General features: G+C 38.5%; 1 protein-coding gene across 2 annotated transcripts in view; it reads right to left on the bottom strand.

Moving 5' to 3' along the window:
• AFG1L (AFG1 like ATPase) overlaps positions 1–19666 on the bottom strand; it is a 56440-nt gene that overhangs the window by 3150 nt on the left and 33624 nt on the right. For both annotated transcript variants that reach the window (XM_081857201.1, XM_081857200.1), the window contains 4 exons: positions 15333–15415; positions 12188–12258; positions 11831–11931; positions 2618–2758 (listed from right to left, as the gene is read on the bottom strand). In XM_081857201.1, coding sequence (XP_081713327.1) covers positions 2618–2758; positions 11831–11931; positions 12188–12258; positions 15333–15415 — 396 coding nt within the window. The remainder of the gene's footprint in view (positions 1–2617; positions 2759–11830; positions 11932–12187; positions 12259–15332; positions 15416–19666) is intronic.

The raw sequence follows: 19666 nt of genomic DNA, 5'->3' as shown, positions 1-19666 counted from the left end.
AAATGTGCCATTCTAACACAACCACCACTAACTTTAGTTCTTTTACATAGTCATTGGGTATAGCATCTTACCATCAAAACCTATATGTAGTAAATATCCTCAAAATCTAAATGTAGGTCATTCTTTTCTTCTACTATTCTTAAGAATGTAAGTCAGCATTAGGGCATTTATTTCTACTGGTTTTGTACAGCATTTAGCTTACAGTCACTCTCTCTCTCTCTCTCACACACACACACACACAAACACAATTTAAAATACTTATGCTCATTGAACATTATCATGCAATAAGCTACTTTCCTTTTGTAGTAAAACAATATTGAAACTCTGTGCCACAATGGAAGGCAGGGCAGAAATTAACTGAAATAAGGCTACTAATTGGTTATGCTTTGTTAGATGAATTAAATTCAGTTGTGACAAATTTAATTGGTGATTTATTATCATTAATTTTTTTGAAACAACATTAATGCTTATAGATGCATCACCAGAAAATATGAAAAGCCAAGTGTAACTCATGGAATTTTGAAATGTTAAATAAAAAATAATATATCTTTTGGCATGGCATGAAAACTGTATCAGAAAGAATAAATTTTGCTACTACCTTTTGCTTTTGGGTGGAAATACTATAGCTAGGCACCGCAACATTACAGTTTTGTATTTCTCTTTTTTCTAGACAATTGTCACTTCTCTACCAGGGAATTTTTGTCAGCTTCAAAATGACCATTTTCTGAGTCAAGAGAACAATATAGAGCCACGCAAACATACATCAAGGAAGACCAAAACACAGTTTCAAAGTGAACCAGGAATTTCCTTCTACACTGCCTGGAGTAATTCTGAAGTCATTTTGGCGTCTCTGATGTGTGCAATTCTAAATTTTGCCATAGTACTCCTCAATCACAGCTGTGACTTTACTCATTGACTAAATTCAGTGAAAGGTGGGAGGCGGCTCCTTTGCCACCAAACAATTCCTGGAATGGTACCTGCGCATTTTGCTTCATGATGTTTGTTCTACAAGTGCTAGAGCAGACTCTCCCAACCTGGTGCCCTCTAGATGGTCTGCTGCCTGGGCCCAATAGGGGTTATGGTCTAAAATACATTTAATGTGAGTTGCTAGTTGTCAGCCTTTAAGTTTTAGCATCCTTTTTAAAAAGAGGATAAAGTTAATAAAGTTGAGAACCTCTAGTACACAGCCTGCCATTTCACAAGCTGCAGGTGCCAATGTATATTTTAAACTGTTGGTCTCTATGATAGGGCAATTGTCCAGTGAAGAAAGAACAAGCACTCTCCCAGCTTTAAATACAGCCAGTAGCTAACAGGGCTCGTGACACTTTTAGAATAATACTTATAATTGGCAAGGTAAGATAACATACTTGTGTGTGTGGCTCACCATAATGTCCAGTGAGAAAATATTGTTGTTTGACTGTGAGGAAAATGCAGGAGTTTTGAGAAAAGACATCTGGATCCACCAGAAAAAGTGAGCTGCATCTAAGTCATTTACTAAACAAAGATAAGATTGTCTGGATAAGTCCCAACTATCTTGCTGAACTAAAGGTAGGGTTTTTTTGTGTGAATTTCTTTGCCAGGACATTTTTGAAAAAGGTTTTTAATCTCAATCGATATTTCCTGATTGCATAAATATTTAAGTGCGTGGCTATAATCACACATAGGGTGAAGCTTAATGTCTTCCATTACTTTTTAAAACATCAGCTTAAATATAAAGAGCCTTTTTTAGTTGTTTTAATACTGCTGATTTTGCTCCCATTATTGAAACCTTTGTAAATCCAAGCTAAGTGCTGCATTTATCATTACTATTTCATTAGAGGTCCCACAACTCAGACTAAAACCAAGAGTGGCTGTTTCTTTTAAAATTATTATCACTTTGGGGCAAACCCATTAACACTTTACTCGTCTGTTCACTTATAACGAATCATGACTGGGACTCGAGGTGAAATAAAACAAAAACAAAGCAGATCTGTACCCTGGAATTATAGCAGCAAACAAAACTTTGTGGATAATTTCAACTTAACTATTGTTCGGCTTGCAAAACATGATGTGACTTTTTACCAATCAAGAAAAAAGAATCATGATCATTTCTCTTGGAAAGATATTATTTTGACTCAGGAGAGTTGGTGGGGGCATGGGGCAGAATATACCAACAATTTTCTAATATCTAAAGCTATCTTAAACTCCACGTTGGAGTTGCAGATTTTCAGGGATAGGATTTGGTGAGCAGCACTGTTTTATCTATGCGTCCTGGTTTGGAGAAAACAAGAGAGAATGTTTCGTTCTTCTTTTATAGTGCTGGAACTCAGGCTCACCTAATGAAATTGATTGGCATTGCCATTTGATTCCAGGAAATTAAAAACACACCAAATTAAAATCACACCAAATTTAATTCCCACCTGTTGAAGACCTATGACCTAAACTGTATCTGGGTTAAATTGTCCCGTGACTTGTTCACCCCTGTCATCTCATGTGGAACCAATTTCCCAAAGCAGCAGGCAAATATGAGAGAAAATAGGAAGATTTAACTTGCATTACCCATTAATCTTATACTGATAATTTCCAGAGCAATTCAAGATGCTTTCATCTTGTAAGAATTTACCAACTGACTGCTTACCTTCTTGTCATAAAAAGTATCAACAAGAGTAATGAAGCGGCGAGCTTGGGTCCTTTTTGCCATTGTAAACGCAGGTATGTGACGAACAAAGACTAGGTCAAAATGCATAGCTACTTCCAAGTAATCACTGGCTCCAAGCGGCTGAAACAGAAAATGGGAACTGTAACCCATTGAAAAGCCAACAGACCAACACAATATATATTTTGAAATGCTATCATCATATCTCAAGCAAACCAGTGTGATCCCTCCTATTTTGTTTTCTTTTTGCATTAGGTGAGAAGGTTGACTGTGATAGTAACAGATTGATTCCTAAAGTTGGTGGCTAAGCTTAGCTTTATGATCTCTAAATTAAATCACAAAGTAATTTGCTTGGGTATTGCCAAAATTATAGAGCAAATAAGAAGAAGGTGCCGGATCAGGCCAATGGCCCATCTAGATCAGTATCCTGTTCTCGCAGTGGCTGACCAGAGATTCCTGTGGAAAGCAGGATCTAAGTACAACAGCACTCTGTGAACGTATCCTTGTAAATTTTGTACTAATTGACTACAGCAGGTGCCTCCCCACCACCCACCCACATCATATGTTAATGCTAAGGATAAAGTTAAAAGAAAATTGAGTCACTTCCTCAGGGTAAAACCAAATAGGATGCAGACTGTATTAATCATTTAATAAGTCTATTTTCAACTATGAAATTAATACCCACAGTGAAGGGGTTAGGATTGGAAATGTGTTGCACAGCAAGGAAGATTTAGCATTTACCTCCTATGCTGTGGTCCAAGCAGATACAATTTCCCCCTCCCAGAGCAGAATACCATTGGTGCAACTGGCAGTTTCCCTCCTGCGGTAAACAACAGCATCAGAGAGAAGGGAGTTTTAGCAGGATTGTGATATGGTAGGAGGGTAAAACTCTCCCTCCTCATATGCCATAGTCCTGATCCTGATCCCCTCTTGCAGCTGTTGCACTGAAAGTACGTTTTTTAAAAGACACAAGCATGGGCATAGCTAGGATTTTTGTCGGCAGAACCAACACGATTGGTCAGTTAAGTAATTCTATTGTTTTACTTGATCTGGGGGGGGCAGCAGTCCATGGACACAAATGCATTCACACATTTAACATCACATCTAGTTTGCCATCAAGTCTTCCACTTTCTTGAAGCATTCTAACTCAAACTCAAGCAAAAGGAATATAAGCACAATGCAATAAACCCAGATGTGTGAACAAGCCCTAAATAAATCACATACTCAAGCTCTAACTACAGCTGCAGAGAATTCATGCAGGAATGCACACATTACAGAAATAGGCTATATGAATTAGTCTGAAAATTCCAACAGTAGTAGATATGTTCCTGACATCATCCAGTCTAATACCAGACTGGTTTAACTAAATTCCTATGAATTAAAATAGCAGCCACAAAATAAAAGATAAAAGATGGTTCATGGATCATTTAGTACACCACACATTTGTGAATTAATTAAATTGCCCTGGATACCTAAGATTAAAAAAGCAAACCAAGTCCTTAGGTTTTATTTCTGGTTTCAGAAGATTAAAACAAAAAATACTCTTCCATGTTTGGAATGGAGGGAAACCCCTGAAACATAAAGAATGCCCTGCCAGGAGAATCTTGATTAGCACCCACATTATGGCCCTTTCAACACTAGCTAGAAAACTTTTTATTTCCCTATGGTATGTAAAAATAATCTTTCAGTACTTTGCAGTGCTGTTTTATAGGGCTGACTGCTGGTGGTATTATCTCTTCTATTTCCAATGAGAAATTTATTACTATTTATTTAAGACATTTATATACCACTTAATGACTAATATTTTAAATGATTATAAGTTTGGTTAAGTTATTAGGCAATATAAAAATGTTGTAAAATAAATGAAATGAAATGAAAAAGCTAGGTCTTTACCCAACATCGTTTTGAAACAAAGTTCTCTTCCCCCATATTGTACACTGTTACTACACAACTTGCCTTTCTACAGAGGAGCAGGAGCCCTGTGACAGAGGAGTTTTCCTCCCTTTTGGGGAGGGGGGGGGAAACAAGCTGTGTCACTGAATTAGACCCTCCACACACGAAAACATGTGCCCTGCCATAAAAGCTTCTCAAAAGCATTACTCCAGCTTTGCCAGCTGCCCACCATACAGCTGCGGTTCCCTTGAAGGCATTGTGAGGGTGTTGGGCACATCTGCTGAGGAGATACAGAATTGGGCACTGAAAATGTGGTCCTGGCAACAGATCCTGAGTAGCCTCACAAGCAATATGATTTCTTTATGCTGGGACTCTTAACAGGGAGAGAACCCTTACAAGCCAATGAATAAGCCAAGAGTTCCAAAGGAAGAAATACAAGCCACTAAATATCACACAAACTCAGGTGCCTTGTATAATGCCAGTATTCTTTTAACCTGGTGGGGGGAACACCGCCACAAATTCAGTGAAGTCCAGTGAGATCCTGTGAACAGGTGGAGCTGCTTTATAGCAAGTCAGATTGAGGGTCCAATTAACTCAGTAACGTCTGCAAGACCTCAGCCAGGCCCCCTTCCCAGTCATGCTGGCAGAGCCCTTTTGAAGCAGGGGCGCCAAGAATTGAACATGGGGTCTCCTGCATGCAAATCTTGAGTTCTCTTACTAGGCACGGTGGTCGGATGCAAGAGAGGACAGGGCTGCTACACCTGTAATAGTTGTGTAGAAGAGGGAATTCCACCAGGTATAGATTAGCACACAATGTAAAACATTCCCTCTTCTACGTAATTATTAAAGCTGCAGGAGCCCTTCCTGCTTTTGCGTCTGGCCACTGACTCCGACTCCCTGCCATGCACAACTTCTGAGCCATTGTGCAGTGAACCCATTGAACATATCCCTATTAACCAGCTAAAGACCTATATAAATCCAGTCTCTGGTTAGGGAAGATCCACCAATTAGTGGCAGAGCATCTCTTTTGCATGCAGAAGGTCCCAGTTTCAACACTGACATGTCCAGGGAGGGGCTGGGAAAGAACCCTGCCTGAAATCCTGGCGAGCTGCTCTGCCAATCAGTGAAGATAGTACTGAGCTAGATGGACCAATGGCTGGACCTGGTATAAGGCAGCTTCCTATGCACCTCCTGAAGTTTGTTCCTCTTTCAATTACATTTATTGGGAAATGCTTTAATTTTGTGGAATGAGCCAGACAAGTTACTGAAACCTATCTGGAGTCCAAGGTCTTGCTTTGTATGATTGACTGATTAGCATGTAAATACTAGAAGTCTACGTTGGTATAATTTATTATGAAATGTCACCTTTCTGAAGAGCTTACTGCTTCTGTATCAGTCAATAGCAGCCTCAATACAATGTGTAGTTTTAAAGAAATAATTATTCTGAAGCTACATAACATGCCCTAGGAAGAACTGATTTGCTTAATTTGAATACTCAATGGCACTTCAGCTAGTGTCGTATTTGGGCATGTTATTCCACTTCAAGCTTCAAATAAGATCACCTGGTACAATTCCTCATTCTCACAATGACACCTTCAGCCACATCTAATTTTACTTATTTATTTATGAACATACCTATTGTAGTAAACAAATGTTCTGATTTTGTTTTAACCAGATGGGACCACCAAAACCCACTCTGCGGACAGTGGTGTTTTTCCTATTGCTAGCTCAATCTCAGCTGCACTCCCGACCGTTTCTGCAGGACTCTAAGCAATTTTCAGATAGTTCTAGGACTTCATGGGAAACTCCTTTAAGTTTGTAGTGTGTCTACAGTTATCTTAATATCAACTTCTGTGATTAATGACTTGGCTTTCTACCTTGTTGCTGCCATGTAAAAGATGGATAATGAAGACCAACCACTGTGGATTTCTATTACTAATTCTTAATACTGGGAAGTAGGATTTCATTGATGTCACACTCACTCAAACCACATTCATGCCAATTCAAGCCCACCAAGCTGTTAATCTACTTTAGTCTGCTTGACTGAGCTGTCCACTTCATTCTTTTTCCATTTCACCACCAAGTTAACAAGTGTTCTGCTACCATTATCTCAAGTTATTTTAATAGCTGTCTCTATAGTGTAATGCTCTAACAAATCACTCAATTTTCTTATTTTTCTATTAATTATTATTATCATTAAATTTATTACCCCCCTTCAGCAGCAGGTCCCAGTATTAAAATTCAGTATTTAAAGCAGGTAAAACATATTGCAGTCACAGGAGTTAAGGGTGGGTCCCACACATCTCAGGTACCAAAAGCCAGGGTAAAGAGGTACCATACATCTTCCCCATTCACCAAAAGCTGTATAGTGAAGGTGCCAGATACACACTAAGGGGATGGCTTTGATCTTTTTTTTTTTTTTGCTTCTGAAGAAAAAAAAGCAAAACAACAGCCCTTTGCTTTGAGGTGAGGTTTTTATTATTGTTACTAGAAATACAAAAAACCACATAAACAGGAAGCAGAAAAGAAAGTCAAGCTCTGGAATCTACCTATTGCAATTTCCTTCTTTCTATGTTATTTAAGGGAAATTACCTTTTGGGTCTGTGTTGTTTGTACTTTTTGTGGGCTCTTCCACTTTATGTACTGTAGGTTGCAATTGGTCATTAACAAGTACTTTCAGTCTTAACATGCTAGGGGATGATATGTAACCATCCCAGCATCATCCTTTACATGAAGAATGTTCATAAGTGACCTAACCTGACAGACGATACAACCGCTGTGATAGAATCATTTCCATGATTGTAGCAGCTGATGAAAGGACTCCTGCAATTGTAGAAATCACTGCTTCGAGACTGTGGCTGTATTCATGAAATGGGTGGTATCCTTGCTACTTCCTCCACACCATTGTGGACACGTGCAGAATTACAAATGGCTGCAGTTGCATTACTTGGAGCCAGTCTTCCCTAGACAAAACAACCTCAGTTCTTCAATCAAGGATCTCCTCAAAAAGGAAACAAACTTTTAAAAAAAGCAGAGTGGAAGGGGGGGCAACTCTTGTGCGCTCTCTCTCTCTCTCTCTCTAGGTTTCGATGTGTTTGGTGTTGGCAGCTATTGAGTAGTGTCCATTAAAAGTAACTATCCCCTTGCCTTCATGGTTACCACACTTTTGGACTGATTTTTTTTTAATTAAATATTTTGGTACGTAAAATGAGGGGTGCATATAAATATAGGTGCCCATGTAGCTCTTAAACTAAAAAAGTGCAAGTTATCCTTAGGACTGACATTGACTGCCAAAAGATGCTGCTAAGAATTTTGAAGAGTGAGCGACCAGGCTTTTGCCCCTAGAGAGCGTCTCCATTATGTCTATACCACTATCAAGTTACTAATAGTGGATCAGGAAGTTCACCTGCTGCAGAGAAAGAACCATCAGCACACAGCCTTAATCACATTAAAAAGTTAGTATTGCCATCAGAGGGCAGTATTTGCTATGCATAATCATGGCTGAAAGTTTTTATTTCAAAGAAGCATTAAGAAATATAGATAACATGGAGATATTAAAAATAAGATTTATGCTGCACCTACCTTTCTGGTCAGTATTAATTTACATTATAGACAGATGCTAGATTCCGAAACAAGGTTAAATGGATGAAACAGGTGGATGGTAAGAAGAGACATGTGAAACGACTTTCTGTGTGTTATACAGTCAGGGCCATCTATAAAAAGCAACTGTGTAATGAAAACAATTGTTCAATGTGATGCAGTGGACCTTCTTCCATTTGTTATGCAATGTCTAGAACTTACGACCAACACAGAGGCTGGGAAATAATATACATAAAAATCTGCACATGACACTTGCTTATTATTTGAGTTTGACACATTCTGGGTATGCTGTTGTTATTATTCATTCAATTTATATGTTGTTGTTGTTGTTGTTGTTGTTGTTGTTGTTGTTGTTGTTTATACCCTGCCCTCCCTGGCCAAGATCCTACCCTTCCTTCATAGTCACCCTCCCACTCTCACACATAGACCCCATGTGCACCACGCACAGAAGAAGGTGTTCTCTAGATTGACAACCTCTGTACTAAGCAATGGTTTAGTGCAATGTGCATGAGCTGCAATAAGATCAAAGCTCAGATTTGCACACTCCTGACCCTGTTGTGTGATTTAGAGGAGTTCTGCAGTCTTTCATTTTACATTCCATAAATCCTGACAGTGACAAAGTGTCATTTAGAAGAAACTCCGTGCTAAGTTTCTAACAAGCCAACTTCAAACCATGGATTATGAAGCTGGCTTGTTTAACTAACCAGAGTTTCTTTTAAAGCACAAAATCAGGTCTGTACATAAAGCTACACCGGTATTATTCCTTCCTTATGTGGAGAGGAGAGGGGAGCACCAAGCCCAAGGCAATGTTCAGGCTCCTTCCAGATCATGCACATGGTGCTAAAGCATTATGTGCAAATCAGTCCGCTGAGATTTGTCACTGTTTAAAGCTCTGAGTGCCACAAATATATATAACTGCAAATATGAAACCTACAAGATTTATTCTATGTTGCAGTCTAATGCATATGGACTAATCCATGTGGGGTGGGGGGGGGGCATGATTCAACCACTATGTCTAAATCAAGTGGGTGGTCATGCACGAAGGTAGGGCTGGCCTTGAATGACCTAGGAATGAAAGAAAAACCATATTTCCATTTCAAAGTTAATTAGACTTTTATGAGTGTGTGTTCAGACTATAAATAACTACCAACTCATTTTCACAATCTGTATGTAGTGTTAAATACTGCCATGTGAACATTTCTGGGGCTTGAATTATTGTTAAAAATAATTTTGTAATGTTTAGAATTTAGCATGTAATCCTAATTGCACTAACTAAGAAGCCAGCCCCACTGAATTTGGTTGTAATCATCTCTGAATGCAAATGCATAGGACAAAACTCTTAAATTTCCATTTTATTATTTTACCACAAAAGGCAACAATCATGTTTCATTGCCTACTTGTCTGAGCAAGGAAAATGACCTTGCACCAACACATTTACTAGAAGAGCATTTGTTTTTTTGTGCTGACCCAAAGTTACACTCAAAGTTAGCGTAAGTTGATGGCATTATTATTATTATTATTATTATTATTATTATTATTATTATTAGTCCTGAGGGGTCCTACAGGCCAATGAATTAAACAAGAGTCCCTCCCTTTACTTGGTTTTTTTCTCAGCTGAAACCCCAAAATATTATAACTTTTCATCATGGTAGAGTTGTTCCAACTCAGTGATAATTCTGGTAGCCCTTTTCTGCACTTTTCCCAATGATACAATATCGAGCAGCTAATGGTTTTTTCCATCTGCCTTGCCCCACCCTCCAGCCCTGGGAGCCTTTATAAGGGAGCTGCTTCCAGAGGAAGGACTGTGAGGGGGAAGAGACTCAGAAGGTGGCTGGTTTCACTGATGCAGCTCTACCTCATTTCCCCCCTGCTTCTGAAGTCAAGTGCAATCATGCTGGACTTCTCTGACAATTGTCCATATGTTGATTGTGACCAGAACATGAATCTACCCACAGTCAATGTGAGAGTAATTTAAGACATTCATTACAACAACACTTTATCCTTTTAGATGCCTAATTGATTGCACTGTCCATCTCAAGATCCCCCTGGGCATTCTGCTGAGGGGGTAATAATATATCCCCAATTCTATTACTTTGGGGTATGCATTATCATCCCACTTCCTGTGAAAAAGCCTGTTCCTTTGGAGATGTCAAGTTTCTTTGATTTTATCTTCTCTTTCACATACAGTTACACCATTCTCATATGCCCTTCCCTTTGCTTCATAGAATATTAGTACCGTAAAGATAACTGTATCTCACTGGTTCTTTCCATTCAACATTGGCTACTATATCTATGCTCTCCTTTGGTTTTGAAGGACACTCTAGCTTGCCCATTTTGGCTCACAGACTTCTTGCGGAAGAGTATGACCATCTATATGTGGTGTCGCTCTCCAAATTTCCCCCTACCGCACTAAATGGTTATCATGTACCCTTACACTTTCATTGCCTAATTCTGCTCCACTCCCATATTGAACACTCCCATTTTCACCCTAACCACGTGTTCTTCAGCTCCTATCAACTTTTCCTCAGTGATCGGTTTCAAAGCTACTCTGCCACTTTTTTTGATGTACCAGCAATCTGTTTCCCCTCCAGTTTAAGTGGCGCCTGTCCTTATTGCAGAAAGCCTATTTGTCTCATAACAGCCATAAATGTTTGAGGTAGGAGGTCAGGGCTATACAAACCCAAGCCCTACATGGATTCCAGAGTCACACACCACCTCCAATATGACCTATATATTGGGGGCATGTCTGCAGAGGGGCAGTTTCCTGACTATACAACTACTTTCCTCATGAGCTGCAATTCTGAGTACTCAGAAAAAGGCCCAACAAGGCGAACACTTAAGACACACAATGCTAGACACTTTTGGTCATACAACCATTAGATAAGATTTCTAGAGATCATTTTACATTCAAAAAAAAAGTAAATCTTTTTAGAATATATACTATATGCAATTATAGAACTCTAGTATCCACAGTACACAAAACTACCTATCAGAGTATCTTAATATACTTTACCTATAAAGTCACAGTAGGTAAGACAACCATTGAACAGCTTTTGCCCTTGATCAAGGAAACAGGCCTCTTTAGTAAGCTACCTGGCTGGCAGCTCTACATTCTCAGTACAGGTACAGATGGGCAGTTTCTTAAAGAATATTCTCTAGGGTCTCACAGAGAGTCACCATGGAGTAGTAATTCCAAGGGTAGCATGTGAATCCTTGGCTGAAAAGGTATTTAGATGGAAGTCTTATCCTTTGTTTTTACTTACTGGAAGTAAGTGAAAACAGCTAGGATAGATCAAATGTAATTCACCATTGGAGACATGTGATAGATGGACCTTTGGTCTGATTCTGAAAGGAAGTTTTTATTCTTTGTGCTCCTTACCTAAGTGATCAGCATTTAACAACTGACATCTAGATGTGAATTTCTTTTGGACACTAGTGCCTTAGCAAGTTCCAGAATTTTATTCACACATTTAAATTGTTTATCATAGAGATCACTTTCAAGAGAAACTGATTGTGTTATGCTTTTTTTCACCCTTTCAGTTTTACTTTTCAACTCTAGAATTCAAGTTTTCTTGTTATTCTTGTTGTTGTAGGCTCAAAGGATATCTCAAAGCTTGTTTGGAGCTGGGATAATATAATAAAAAAGAGAGGGGGGGAGAAGCCTGAAAAGCCCAACTGATCTAGGCTTGACTGGGTACTCACTCTGTCACACAGCTCTTCAAATGTGAAGTCTGCAATGGTTCCACACGCTTTATTCACTCTCAGCTCTCTGCCTTGTACTTTTAAAATCCTTGGTCTAGTTACTATGGGAACATGAACAAAGACTCAATCTTGTCTGGATAATTACTACAAAACTCATCTCTTACAGATAGGAAATGCATAGCTTGATGAATAATAGCACATGATTCAACACATAAATTAGACAAAATGCTGATACAATGACTGCCACTTGAGTGTGGCATCAACCCATATACAGCAGTGGAACTTATTAATTGGTCAGTGGAGATTGGGCATTGTGTTCTAAATGTATTCTCTTTCAAGAGAAATTAACTTACGTACAATCATTTTGTTTTTGAGCCAGCTCATCAAACAACTTATCCATGACAGCCTCCACATCAGCTTCACTTGTGCTACAGTGAAAAGAATAATAGAATATGAAATTAATAACACTTGAAGCCAACATCAAACAGCTGCCTGAGCTTGCTTAGCTTTTTGCCCAGAAAAAAGGAGAGAGAGTGAGAAAGACAGAACAGGATGTTATGTTGTAAATACAAACATTAGAGTTAGAATACACTTAAAAGCAGAGAACATTAACTCTCAGGTAGATGATTCTGCTTTATTTGCATACATAGGAAGACTTTTGTGTTTCAAGCTGTTTCCAGTAATGAGGCAATGCCAGGCCAGGCCATCAGATAGATAGATACACACACACACACACGCTGGGAGGAGCGTAGAGAGAAGAAACCCCATGGTGCATCAGTAGCAGCAAAACTGGACGCCTTCATTTGCCCCACCTGCAATGAAACATGTCTCTCCCATGTTGGTCTCTACAGCCACAGCAGGCACCATAACTGCCCAATGCTTTGACTTACTCTCAATGGCGCACTGTTCCATTGTCTCTTGAGACAGACAGATGCCAACAATGCATACACACACACAGAGTGAGAAAGATAAGCTTTTGTCTATATCTTGCACACAAAATGAGAGCAAAGAAGCAAAAGCTAGCAAGCATCTGAAGGGGAACCCTTACAAACCTCTAAGAGGGTGCAGTGAAATTATATCTGAAGTAAATATTATTTTATCACAGGTTTAAATGGATACAAATAAAATGTAATGTGTTGATCTGGCATTTTCTAGAATAAAGTTTGCATTCCTATGCCCTCTTACTTAGGAATAAGTCCCACTAAATTCAGTGGGCTTTACTTAAAAGTAAACATGTATAGGATCATACTGTATCTAATTAGTTTTGACATATCTAAAATCCTTCTCCAAATAATTTGAGATGGCCAAAGATTATGAAATTACAGGAAATTTTCAGCAATGATTGAAGCAGCCACTTACGCATAACCATCCAAAAAGTACAAAAAAGGAAGCAGATTTGCATAAAATTCGCATATAGTGATAATTTATATGTTTATATACCATTTTAGAATTATAGGTTGATACTCTGTGTTGCATGAGAAGAAGTTTACTTGCGCAATGGGCCTTTCCTTTCCTTTCCTTTCCCTGCAGCCCCTGACACCTTTCCCAAGTCTCTCAAAGGGATTCAGCTAGACATCACCCATTTACTGTACTATAATTTAAACAGAAATGCAATACATATTACTATAGTAGGAAATACTATGACCATGTGGCATATGTATTTGCTTGCTTTGCTGTCTAGGTGTTAACGATTGTTAGAGACTCCTGGTCTCTCTTCTTATGGTTCTTTATGTTTAAACTGGACTTAGTCTGGATACAGAATGCAAAAATGTTATATTCAGGCAAAAGTACAATGCTAGCAAATATGTATACAGTGGTACCTCGGGTTAAGAACTTAATTCGTTCTGGAGGTCCGTTCTTAACCTGAGGTACCACTTTAGCTAATGGGGCCTCCCGCTGCTGCTGTGCCGCTGCCACTTGATTTCTTTTCTAATCCTGAAGTAAAGTTCTTAACCCGAGGTACTATTTCTGGGCTAGCGGAGTCTGTAACCTGAAGCGTCTGTAACCCAAGGTACCACTGTACTAAGGATGGTGCCTCACCATTAGCAATCCATTAGTATCTCATCTTGCCCACTTGGAGAGAAGGCCCTGAAATATAAATTAGACTTTGTGGGATTCTTCTGTCCTTGCTCCCATATATATACATTTAGCTCAAAATGTAGCAATGCCAGAAGCAGAAATCCATCCCCATAACATTACCTAGCACCTCTCCTTTATAGAGCTGGAGTGGTAACACTGTTTATGGGTGAAAAAAATCAAATTTTGCCCAAGCCCTTTGATTCTTATTCCAGATTTGCAGGAGGAAAAAACATGTTTCTATAGAAGTACCAATCAACATTCAATGCAGTCCAAGCTTAACACAATATCAACATGCATGAATTCTACCACAATATGAGAAAATAAATTGTTTCTTCCTTAAAAGATAAAATTTTAGTATTTCAAAATCATTTGTTTGTATTGCAAGCACCAATTGTGGCCTTGAACCCACTATGTGAAGTGAAATTTCTTTTTTCCTGCTCAGGATGGGAAGCAATGCTCAGTAACTTTTAATTAACAAGTCCCTAACTCCAATATTTTATTCCTTCCCCAGAAGCCTAAGAATAAGGTTAAAACCTAAAACTTTAGGTCATATCCAGTTGTCTGGCAATCCTGAGTATAAAACTCACCCCAAAAATTATATCCAAGGTGCTACCCCTGGATTATGAACTAAATGGCACACTCCCATTATAGTCCTAGACTGGGGCTAATCATTTTGCTAGCTGGAAAGCCCAGTCCTTATTTAAACTCCTCAAAAATAATATTAAAAAAACAATGCCATAATAAAGCTACAAGTAGATTTGTACTTGTATTGGCTTGATTAAAACCACTTTCTCTTCTTAAATGTTGGAACAACTTTGCATCACATATACTTGTATTCTCAAATTGCTCTGAGGGTAAACTATCATTAGGGAAACAGAAATCAAAGCTATACAGATAAATTGTACTTATAGCTGTATTATGGTATTATTTTTTTATCATCTTCAAACAGAGAATAAATGCTGAAGGAAATCAACATCCTAGATACAAGCAGATCATCTGTCAAAATAAGACAAGTTTTTCAATCCACAAATGGTAACACCCAACAGTAAATGAGTCCTTGTCAGAGGATTTGTATAAATAATTAGTTTACTACAATAAAGGATGCTCTTTTATTTACCAGGGAATTGCACACTCTTTTACAAGAGGATATTCATTGCTTTATAACCATCTGTCACTTCAGTTCTGCAAACACCACACCTCCCCCCAAAATCTAATTAGTTTTGATTCAGTCACACATTTTAAACGATGTAACTGAAGATACTGAAAATGCCATCTGATGGCACTAGCACTGTGGCAAAACAGAAGATAGTTGGCATTTGTTTGGTTTTGTGGGGTGAGGGTGGGGAGTGTTTTTACTTGCCCCTGTGGCAAGACATGTTGGCTAGTGAAGGAAAGAAAAATACCTTTAGCTTTAACAACTTACAGGTAATATAGCTTTCCAGCTGCTGGTAGCGCTTGTTTCCTATAGTCTATTCCGGAATCCAGCTGGATAGTGCTGCAGTATTTCTGAATACAGAAACAAAATAACAGAGTTGTTACTTTCCTTAAGCAGATGCTATGGAATTTTGCAAGGGTGTACAGCACATCTTAGCAGTGCATCAGCTCATATGTCCCTATGCATCAGCATAAGGCGAACTGAATGATGGGTCCGGCAAGTTATTCACTTGGATTATGCTCATTCCACCATCAAGACTGCTTCAAAGTTATACAAAGAAATCACTGAGAATTCTCCTCCCAGCCATTAAGAATGCCTTAATACAGCTGTTACAAACATACATTTCCAGCATCACTCAGTAAGCAATACAAGGTAGTAGAGGCAGGCAAAAACAACAATGTAAAGTGGACGTTTATCCAAATCAGACAAAAGGTGATCAAAGTTTCAAACAACCTCTATAGCTTTTGCTCATCAATATGAAATAGGGACTAGGAATGCCAGCAATCACAGCCCTAGTTTGAATGTACAAGAACAGCCCAACTCTCTGCATATGTACTTGAAGGTAAATAAAGTGAGCTTTACATAAGCAAGCCTCTCTTTGACTTCTTTCTTCACCTGTTCTCTATAAATTGCTGCTTCATATTATGGCATGCTGTAAGTTTTTTTAGGTTTCTAAAAGAAGTTTTATTGATACTGGGTGATTTCCAACAGTCATACTCAGTGCAGACTCAATGAAATCTATGGACCTAAGTAACTTGAGCTACCAAGTTCATTTTTTACAACCGGTCTACTTTGAATATGACTTAGTTGAATATAACAGATTGTGTTTTTGAATTGCAATGTGTAAGCTGCATTTGAACTCAGAAAAGCTACATCTCAAACTTTTAGAAATACAATATAAAGAAATAACTACAATGAGTTCTGTGGATCTTTCTTCTAAGTAAGCAAGAATAAAATTGCAGCCCAAGCACACAGTGGTCGGAAGAATGGATTTCTGTGGCAAATCTGGAAAAATGCCTTTAAAATTATTGTGCAGTTTGAGTAAATTTGCACAGTGTATGCAAATGCTTAATTTTACTGCAATTTGGAAGGGGCAGTTCTGAATATTTTTAAATGTATAAATTGCTATTATTAGTAATGTTATTATCCCTCTCCCACCTTCCTTAGGAGCTGTCTGCTCTGAGGGAAGCTGGACGTAAGGTCTGGGAGTTTGTGGCATCAGTTCCTGATGTTGCCTAAGGATATTTTGTATCATTTGTTTATTCTAATATTGTTTGAAACTATGCATTATCTTGGTACATAAAGGCAATACATACATACATGTTAATAATTATATAATAGTAGCAATGATTGCATGGTGGATGTTAGATCTGAACACATGAGGAAGTAGGAAGGGAAAAGTTGTTTCTAAGGACAAGGAGATCTGAACTTGGATTACCCCCACCCCAATGAAACACGAAGGCCTTCCCTTATAGTGAAAACTGATGTTCTTATAATTGTGCTCAAGCTTATGGAAACTGCATTTGAGATCCTAGTTCAGGGGTAGGCAACCTAAGGCCCATGGGCCGGATGCAGCCCAATTGCTTTCTCAATCTGGCCTGCGGCTGGTCCAGAAATCAGCGTGTTTTTATATGAGTAGAATGTGTCATTTTATTTAATATGCATCTCTGGGTTATTTGTGGGGCCTGCCTGGTGTTTTTACATGAGTAGAATGTGTCCTTTTATTTAAAATGCATCTCTGGGTTATTTGTGGGGCATAGAAATTCATTCATTCCCCCCCCCCCAAATATAGTCTGGCCCACCACATGGTCTGAGGGACAGTGGACCAGCCCATGACTGAAAAAGGTTGCTGACCCCTGTGCTGGTTCCATGGTCTGCAGAAAAATCATTGGTCATATTGTTGGGTCACCTGACTTCAACACAGGCAGGGTCTCTTATTATCAGGTGACCTGTTCACATCACAAACTATTCTCTAAGCTTTCATACACTAGAACATCTTAATAACAGAAATACATGACTTTAAATATATACACAGAGAAGTGGTTAGGTAAATAAAAATGGAGATCTCTCAACATTTGAAATACTTACACAAGGAAAATTGCTATTTGAAAAGGTCTTGGGTTACTGCACAGTGAGATTAATTGCTCACACAACACAACACAAAAGACATGTCAGAATGTTGTGCAATGCAAAATAAAACATTCTTAGGATAAAGACAGACAGAACATTTGGTAGTAAAGTTCACATGCTTCTGGACTGTTCACATGCTTCTGGATCCGAAATACTTCATCACAAATTTGCCTACTTTTTTTTTTTTTTTTAGTGTTAAACATAATAAGCCCAATAGAAACAATATATGTATTAATTTGGTCTCTCTTTGAGCAACTGACTTCTCCATCATGGGATTGATTAAAGCTTACAGGCATGATTGCATTCCACACTCACTAATCACCATCAGGGAATCCTAATCAGCAGCTAAAGAACTTTTAGCTGGAGTCTTCATATTTTAGCCCTTAATTTTAAAGCTACACTCCTAACAGTTGGTTTACATTTAAAGTCTTTCGATAATCCTATTTCATCTGCAGTGTTAAAAGTCTCCTGTCCTTTTCCCAATGGTAGTAGAAGCTAGTCATAGCAGAGCTGCATGTCACATCAAAGGAGCATTTCAATACCATTGGCATAAAGACTGTGACTTCTTACACTATTCAATTTTAATGCTTAGAATTATTCAGCTGCTCGCATTATTATGTATTGGTTTATGTATTTATGTAGAGCAAAGGACAAACACAATTACATTCTGAAAATATAATTAAGAAGGTTAAAAAAAAACCTTATCACTCACACACGTTACTGTAAGGGAAAAAACTTTAGACTCAGAAAGCTTTTTTACCTGGCCTCTGTAAGGTAGAAACGGAGACAAACCGTGATATTTGGAATTTCTGTTAGAATGGAATAATAACCCTAACACTACTGAAAATGATACAGCCATTGGAGACAACTATGCTTTCCTCCATATAATCACTACAAGTTAGATGTAACATCCATACTGAAAACACAGCATAGGAACATAGCAATCTGCCTTATACCAAGCCAGACCATTGGTTCCTCTAGCTCAGTTTGGTCTAAAGTGACTAGCAGTGTCTCTTGATGATTTCAGGCAGGTTTCTCTCCCAGCCCCAAATGGAGATGCTGTATATGAAAGCTGGAACCTACCGGTACATGCAAAACAGATGTTCTACCAACGAGCTATGACCCATCCCAAAAAAGATTTGCATGCCCCCCAGCCTGATACCCAGTTTTCCTTAAAAAAAATTAAGTTTCATTATTAAATTAAGGTTTTTTTAATTTGGACATCTGTTCTTAAAAATAAATAAATACATACTTAAGTCCTTACAAGAGATTAAAAAGAAATATATTTCTCAAACAGGAGGAATACCTCCTCATTAAAGCCTGCTACAACACTTATGTGCCAGCACTTCTTCCAAAGATTTGGTTGTATTACCAATTCACTAATTTAGTCAATTGGCTAGGATTTCTGCCAATGTCCCAAATCTGATTTCAGGTTTTGGTTAAGGTGATTCCCTACTTAACATTTCCCTGTAACACTAACTGTTGTGGATGCTTGTTCTAGCACATCTGTTATAGCTCTAGTTAGGGTCGAAGTGAGGGACTTCCTCCAGAAAGAAGAGTGAGAAGGGGAGAGAACAATATCCTGTATCCAGTTTCTGATCTCTTAGGCATGTTAAAAATGTCCCCAGTATTGTGTCTATACCAGTATTGGTCTATACCAATCTTGCAAGTACAAGAACCTACTGCTATAATTTTGCTGATGGGTTTTGTAATGAATTGCAAATGAATTGTCTGAAATGTTGATTTGACATTTTATTATGTTTTTATATGTGCTGGAAACTGCCCATAGTGGTTGGGGAAACCCAGCCAAGATGGGCAGGCAATAATAATAATAATAATAATAATAATAATAATAATAATAATAGGGCAACCTCAGGCCCAGGGACTGAACCCAGCTCTTAAAATCTCTCTCTAAGTCATGTCCTCTTACTAGCCCTGCTCTAGGGACTCTGCTTTTGCCTGCTCAAATGTGTCCTTGAACTATTCTGCTTGCCTGAATAGAGACCAGGAGAAGGGGCATGCACATACATGTGTATGAAGAAACCACTAACCTTTTCATGGCTTGAATTTAGCCCACTATACAAGATAAGAATCACATCCTTTGCCCCACCCACTTTTCGCCTCTGGCCCACCAATCATGAAGCCCTCAGAAGGTTATTTTAACTACTGAGAAGGGTTATTACTCATACCCA

Source organism: Podarcis erhardii (assembly GCF_964252035.2).
Source record: "Podarcis erhardii genome assembly, chromosome: 3".
NCBI classification, from domain to species: Eukaryota; Metazoa; Chordata; class Lepidosauria; order Squamata; family Lacertidae; genus Podarcis; species Podarcis erhardii.
Note: the sequence above shows the minus strand (reverse complement) of the source record. Positions and strands in the feature narration are given on the sequence as shown.